Source organism: Psammomys obesus, unplaced genomic scaffold (assembly GCF_907164565.1).
Source record: "Psammomys obesus unplaced genomic scaffold, mPsaObe1.curated_primary_1811, whole genome shotgun sequence".
Classification (NCBI taxonomy): Eukaryota; Metazoa; Chordata; class Mammalia; order Rodentia; family Muridae; genus Psammomys; species Psammomys obesus.
The window spans coordinates 1,051,826-1,059,667 of NW_026596101.1; the positions used below are offsets into that span (position 1 = coordinate 1,051,826).

Below are 7,842 nucleotides of genomic sequence, written 5' to 3' on the forward strand. Positions count from 1 at the left end.
TGTGGAGGATTTTTAAAAAATTAATATGAAACAAATATCAACCACGAACACAGAAAGAAAGAAGACAAGAGAGTTATGCTTACAAACAAATATACCATTTTTTTTATTTCTCTTCTTTCATTTAATTTGATCATTGGAGTAGGGAGGTACAGTTGGGCTTCCCTGTGTAACTGTTTTTATTTTTCTCAGTCTGTTAACTATTTTCTTAACCTTGATTTTTATTTTTTTTAGTGTTGACTGTTATCTAAGATGTATGCTATGCCAAGCAAACATAATTCTGCCCCATACTTTAAATTTACTTTTATTTATACAAAAGGGGTTTAGGTATTCCTATTTTAATGGAATAAAACAATAGTAACAGATTGTTAGTATTCAAGTTACCCCAGACCTAGTCAAGTTCAAATCAACATTGAATTGGAAACTTTTTTTCTGTCTTCCCCACCTCCCCCCCCCCTTTTTTTTTTCTGGAGACAGGGTCTTGCTATGCAGTCCTGGCTGGCCTTCATCTTTCTGTACTGACCAGCTAGCCAAAAGCTTGCTGAAATCCCCCTGTCTCTGCCTTCTGAGTACTAGGATTGTAGGTATATACCATCCATCATACTTGGCTGAACTGTATTCTTTTAAATAGTGCAGTTTGGGGCTGGACACGCCACTACTCAGAAGTCAGGGGCATGCCCTGCTCAGGTAAGGGACCCAGGTTCAGTTCCCAGACCCACACCGGGCATCCCACAGTCACTGGTAACTCTAACATCCGACATGGATGCCCAAACCCACCCACATACACACACATACACATAACTAAAAATAAAAATTTAAATACTGGCCAGGTAATGGTGACGAATGCCTTTAATCCCAGCACTCGGGAGACAGAGGCAGATGGCTCTCTCTCTTAGAGAGGCCAGCCTCGTCTACATAGCAAGTTCTAGACCAGCCACGGCTCCGTAGTCTTAACTGGCCCGGTTACTTGGGAGGCTGAGGCAGGAAGATCTAAACAGAAAGGAGAGATGGGTGCATGGTGCGTGGTGAGCTCCAGGCCACCTAAGCAACTTAGTAAGACTCTATCTCCAAACTAAAAGTACAATGAAGCTGGGAATATAGTTCAAAGGTACAGAGTTTGCCCAGTGTTTGTGAGGACTTAGATTCAACCACCACCCCTGCCCCCTCAAGAAGCGAAGCTCATGGTCTGTAACTTATATCTCACTGAATAAAACCACACATGGGACTCCCGTTCTGTTCTATTAGACTACACTGTTTCTTGGTCCTAGGACACAGTTCTTGGGTGGGGCTCCCACGGTAGCTGTCCATTTCGGGGATGGATAGCAGCTGCCTTGCTCTTTGGTTTTGGCAGCTGGGGTGCTTTGATGAACGGCTCCTTAGGGACAGCAGAAATGTCTCCAACTTTCTTTACCAGGCCCAGGACATCCTGAGGCTTAAAGACAAGCCCTTCTCCCTGGTGCTGGAGGAAGACGGCACGATCGTGGAGACGGAAGAATACTTCCAAGCCCTAGCGAGAGATACTGTGTTCATGGTCCTGCAGAAGGGGCAGAAGTGGAAGTCACTATCAGAACAGGTGATGGCCTCCCTGGGCAGGGGTGCGTGTGGAGAGCTTGAGAGGGGTCTTGGATGGGAGCTAACATGGGTTTATTTGTTGGTTTTTTTTTTTTTTTTTTTTTTTGTCTTGCAGTGCAAGAAGAGACCCCAGCTGTCCCTTTCCCAGAAGCCGGCTAAGAAGATCGACGTGGCCCAGGTCACTTTTGACCTGTACAAGTTGAACCCTCAGGACTTCATCGGCTGCTTGAACGTGAAGGCGACCCTCTATGACACATACTCACTTTCCTACGACCTGCACTGCTACAGGGCCAAGCGCATAGTGAAGTGAGTGAAGCCAGGGACAGGGTGGGAGGGACAAGAGACTGTCCGTCTGTCTGTCTGTCTGCCCAAAGCTGAACTCTCTCGGGGCTGGGTCGGCGCTGGGGCTAAGACAGCGACATCTGTGCAGGCATTATCTAAGTGACTTGATTTGCACTAGGGGGCGTGAGGGGTAGTTTTAAAGTTACTTTCTAGTATAGCAAAGTTCATTTTTTTGTTTGTTTTTTGAGACAGTTTCCTGTCCATCACAACAGGAGGGCTGGGGTTACAGTTACAGCTCTGCGTAACCTTGGCTGTCCTGGACTCCCTTTGTAAACCAGGGCTGTCCTCAAACTCACAGAGATCGGCTTGCCTCTGCCTCTGGGGTTACACCTAACAGGTGTGCACTACCGCACCCGGTATAAAGGGCATTTATTTCACCCCCCCCAAAATAAATTTCCCACAGTAGCTGACCAAGAAACTTTCTTTTGTGTGCTGGGCATAGAGCCCAGGGTCTCACTCCTGCTAAGCACACACTCAAGTCCTGAGCTGTTTCCACAGCTAATCATTTTTGTAACTAAACATGTAACTATAAACCGAGTACTTTGGAAATGGAGAATCAGGAGTTACGTAAGCCAGATACGGCCTTGTCTCAAAAAAAACAAAACCAGTGGAGAGATGGCTAAGCCCAGCTCCCACGTCAGCCAGCTCACAAGGGCTGTCAACCATGTTACTGCAGCTCCAAGGATCTGACGCCCTCTTCTGGCCTCTATGGGCACTGCACTCAGTACAGTTCAACCCTCCCATATATCTTGAAAAATACTTGAAAAATTAAAAATAAAATTTAAAAACACACAGAGAATAAAAGGTAATGTCAAGCTGTGGTCAGCTGAGTGATTTAGAGGTGTTACTTTGGTTTAAAAAAAATATTCTAACGGCCAAGCGGTATAGCATACGCTTTTAATCCCAGCATTCAGGAGGCAGAGGCAAATGAATCTCTATGAGTTCTAGGCTAGGCTGGTCTATATATCACATTCCAGGTCAGGGAGGGCTACACAGTGAGACCCCTCCTCAAAAAAAAATTTGTGCTAAAATCCGCACATCCTAAAATTTTCTGCTGTGGCCACTTTAAGTGTCTGACCCAGTAGCATGAAGTAACTGGCCTTGTGCAAGCATTGTCTCCATTCCCAGAAGGTTGGCAGCAGACAGCAGAAACTGTGCTCAGGACATAAGAGTTCTCAGTCCTCTCCCGAGACCCGCTAACCTTTATTCTACTCTCTGTCCTGCTGTTGATCTATCTTAGATACCTCATAGAAATGGGATCAAACAGTGTTTGTCCTTTCGGGACTGGCTTTTCCCACAAGAATTCTGTTTCCAAGGTTCACTCAATTGTAGAATATGCCAGATTTTCGTTCCTTTTGAAGACTGGTTGGTATATTCAGAGCCTCGCTTCTCCGATCTGAGAAATAACTTTGAAGGCACTGCATTAAAATGTATATGTAAAGTCAGACCTTATGGCACAAGCCTATAACCCCAGCTACTCAGGAGGTTGAGACAGGAGGATGGCAAATCAGAATGAGTTCAAGGCTAACCTGGGCAACTTGGTGAGATGTTGTCTCAAAAAAAAAAAAAAAAGTAAAAGGAAGCAGAGGCTATAGGTCAGTGGTAGAGTGATTCCCTAAGGCTCTGTGTCCAACCCCGCAGTTCCACAAAAAGAAACACACATACATGCTTAAACACACACACCTTCAGCGCTAGGGATTAAACCCAGGGCTTTTTACATGCTAAACAAGCACAATGTCACTAAATTACGCTTCTAGCCCTAATTATATATTTTCAATATTTATATCTTTTATTCTTTTTTTTGTCTTTTTCAAGAAAGGGTCTCTCTGTGTAGCCCTGGCTGTCCTGGGACTCAGTAGACCAGGCTGGCCTTGAACTCAGAGATCTGCCTGCCCTCTGCCTCCTGGGGGCTAGGATTAAAGGAGTGGGTCTTCATGCCCAGCCAGTCTTTATATCTTTATGTGTGTGTGTTATGTGAGTGAGTGTGAGCAGCCATGGGCTACAGTATGCATTTGGAAGTCGGGGAACAACCTAAGGTGCTGGTCTCCTCCTCCGCTTTGTTTGAGGAAGGGTCTTTTTGTTGTTTTTCTGCTGTATAGGTTAGGATTGCTGGCCTTAAAGCTTCAGGGAAGGCTCTTGTTTCTGTGTCCATCACAACAGGAGGGCTGGGGTTACAGCTACAGGGAACCATGCCCAGCTTTTTGCGGGCTCTCAGGTCCTCATGGTAGAAAGGCGAGCACTTTACCAACTGAGCCATCACCTCAGCTCCCTACGTACACACACACACACACACACACACACACACACACACACACACACACACACTTTTTTGAGACAGGGTGTTTTTATGTAGCCCTGGATGTCCTGGAACTCACTTTGTAGACCAGGTTAGCCTTGAACTCAGAGATCCATCTGCCTCTCCTTCCAGAGTGCTGGGTTTAAAGGCTCACACCACCGCTGCCCAGCAAATATTTTATTTCTAATATGTGTCTGCAAGAGAGTTTGTGCATGTGGTCCAGATACATGCTGAGGCCACAGGTGTCTGATCCCCTGGAGCTGGTATCATAGGCAGCTGTGAGCCTCCTGTCGTGGATGCTCGGAACCTAACTTGCGTCCTCTACAATAGCAGTACATGTTTTTTGTTGTTGTTGTTTAATTTTTAATTTTTTTCCTCACAATTTATTCATTATATATCCCAATTGAAGCCCCCTCCCTCACCTCCTCCCAGTTCTCCCCCTCCTTCCCTCTTTCACCCATCCCTTTCCCCTAGTCCACTGAAAAAAGAAATTCTCCACTATTGCCTTCTGCCCATTCATTGTTAAGTCTCATCAAGACTGCTTGGATCCTCTTCCTCCGTGGCCTGGCAAGGCTGCATCAAGTGATCAAAGAGCAGTCAACTGAGTTCATGATAGAGGCAGCCCCTGCTCCCCTCACTCAGAGATCCACATGGAGACTGAGCTGCCAGTTGGCCACATCTGAGCAGGATGTCTAAGTCTTCTCCATGCATGGTCCTCTGTTGGTGCATCAGTCTCTGCAGGAGCCCCTGGGCTCAGATCTTTTAGTTTTGTTGGTTTCCTTGTGGGGCTCCTGTCCCCTCCATGTCCCTCTATTCCCACCCCTGTCTTCCTCCATAAGACTCCCTGCACTCTGGTCCTGAGTCTCAGCATCTGCTTTGATCCCCTGTTGGGTGAAACCTTTCAGAGACCCTCTAGAGTAGACTCCCATCCTGTTTCCTCTCTTTCACCACTTCTGGTGTCTATCCTGTTTGCCATTCTGAAGGAGATTTAAGCATCCTCCATAGGGTCCTCCTTAGAGTTTAGCTTCTTTAGGTCTGTAGATGGCTGTCCTATATTATATGGCTAATATCCATACTTTTTAACATCAAGCCATCTCTCCAGCCCCTAAAATGTGAGCTGCTTATGGTTCTAAGTGTATTCTACTCCACTTGAACCCACCCAGAACATAAATCCACATCATGAATGAAGGTTAATACTAGTTAATTTAAAAAACATTTATTTGCTTAATGGGTATATGTATGAGTACATGCCTGCCATAGCATAAGAAGACAGGTTATCTCTGTCTTTGAAAAAATTACATTAAGCTGGGTGCGGTGGCACACACTTGTAATCCCAACACTCAGGGAGGCAGAGGAAGGTGGATCACTGTGAGTTCAAGGGCATCCAGGACAGCCAAGGCTACCCAAAGAAGCCCTGTCTCAAAAATCCAAAACAAAACAACAACAACAAAAAAACCTTAAGTGTGTGTGTGTGTGTGTGTGTGTGTGTGTGTTTCTGAGCTTGCTGGCCCAGAGCTTCCTTATGGCCTGAGTGTGGCCATCAGAGGACAGCCTTTGGGAGGCAGTTCTCTTTTTCCACCCTGTGGGTTTGGTAGAACTCGGATGACTGTGGTTGCAGCCACACGCACCGTGACTCACTGTCCATCTCTACAGCTCTGAGAAGACAAGTTCTACACTAGGTAGGAGCATTTACTGTTCTTGTGTTTTCTCCTGCTTATTGCTCTTAGACAAACCCCCCCCCCCCAGTGGCCCTCACTCAGCACCTGTAAACAGCTGTGGGAAAACTTGGGTTCAGTCAGCTGCTCACAACTACACTTCCGTTTCGTGTGTGTGTGTGTGTGTGTGTGTGTGTGGTATTTCAAGTCAGGGTTTCTCTGTGTGTAGTTTTGGTGGTCCTGGACCAGGTTCCAGGACCGCCAGAACTACACAGAAAAACCCTGTCTTGGAAAAACAAAACAAAACAAAGAAAGAGAAAAAAGAAGAGGCTTTGATTTGAGAACTCGAGTTAAGCGCAGGGAAAAGCAGAGGGTCCTGAAAAGCTGGCACAGGAGCAAAGGGAGGACTGTGTGCAGGAGGGTAGCCATGAGCCTGGTCCCAGTTCCTGTTGCCATCATTCCACTTCCTGATGCCATCATTCCACTTCCTGATGCTTAGATCTTCAAAAGGAGTGGTGGGGAATGTCTGTAAACCCAGTACTTAAGAGGCCAAGGCAGGAGGATTATTGACTTTATGACTTTATTTCCAGACTCTACCTCAAAAGGAGCCAAACCAAAATAGGTCTACGTGGTGGCACATGGTTGCAACAGCATTCAGGAGGCTGAGGCAGGAAGATTATTGTGAGTTCAAAGCCAGCTTGGGCTACTTAATGCATTCCTAGCTAACCTGAGCTACGGTGTGAGACTCTGTCTAAAAAAGAAAAGAAAAAGAGCTGGGCGTGCTGGCACATGCCTGTAATTCCAATACTGGGAGAGGTAGAGGCAGGCAGATTGCTGTGAGTTTGAGGGCAGCCTGGTCTGTAATGTCCAGGACAGCGTAGGCTGCACAGAGAGAAGAAGCCAGCTGCTTCAGGCCAGCATAGAAAAATGGAGAAAATATTTGGAGAGACAGGTACCTCTATGTTTGAACTAACGGCTCCTGTCTCCCAGGGAAATGCTTCGCTGGGCCCTCTTCAGCATGCAGGCCACAGGCCACATGCTGCTTGGCACCTCCAGTTACATGCAGCAGTTCCTGGATGCCACTGAGGAAGAACAGCCTTCCAAGGCCAAGACCTCCTCCTCCCTCCTCCCCTCCTGTCTGAAGATGCTGCAGTGAAGACCCACGTTCCCAGAGGCCTTCCCCAGCCAAGGATGTGCCTGCACTCTGCTAGTAGCTCCCACAAGCCTGGCAGCTGAAGAGCTTCTCACCTGCCCGCACCTCGCTCACAGCACAGCACCAAGGAAACCACGGGAAGGGCTGGAGCCCTGGGGTGGCCTGGCATGGCCCCTTCCCTTCTGTCTCAGGTAGCTTAGAGGACCTGTCTTGCCCTCTCTCCTCACGTGCTTGCCTAGGTGCCGCCCACTCTCTGGCATTGCCTCCTGCCCTGCGCATGCTCATTGTGCAGGACACGTTGCTACGGCGGCGTCCGTTATACCTTGGCCTCAGTCAAGACAACAAAATGAACCGCATGCCACAGTGACAGCGAGGTCTTTGGTTATGGTGCCAGAGTGCTTCACACTCTGTAGTAGAAAAAAGGAAGGGAGAATCGGGGTCCTCTTGCCTGGAGTTCCAACCGTTACTCCCGCCTACCCCCCCCCCAAGCTGTGTATGATCTTGGGGGATGCTACAGGATATAAGAGGTGGCTGTCATTGACGCAGATTTTGGGGGTCCTTACTTGTGCTAGGGAGGGACTTCCGGGTAATGCAGATGATTGTTGTCACCCAGGCCGCTCCTGTAAGTAACCCAGTAAGCTCACCGGTTCACCAAGCTGGACTTGGAGGGAATCGTGGCGTTGCCTGTCACTGGTGCTCTTTCTGGGCTAATGGGTGTAGTTCATGTTCTCCGGGGAAAAGTCAGACAATTCCCCCCCTTCCCCTCTTGTTCTCACTTTCCACTAATGTACAGTATTAGAATCTGCAGTAAATTATTTATGCTGAAA

At 47.4% G+C, this 7,842-nt stretch overlaps 1 protein-coding gene across 1 annotated transcript in view; it reads left to right on the forward strand.

Moving 5' to 3' along the window:
* Window positions 1-7,842, forward strand: part of Cidec (cell death inducing DFFA like effector c) — a 9,599-nt gene extending 1,757 nt beyond the window's left edge. The window contains exons 4-6 of the mRNA XM_055628658.1: window positions 1,412-1,570; window positions 1,685-1,875; window positions 6,853-7,842. Coding sequence (XP_055484633.1) covers window positions 1,412-1,570; window positions 1,685-1,875; window positions 6,853-7,018 — 516 coding nt within the window. The 3' untranslated portion in view covers window positions 7,019-7,842. The remainder of the gene's footprint in view (window positions 1-1,411; window positions 1,571-1,684; window positions 1,876-6,852) is intronic.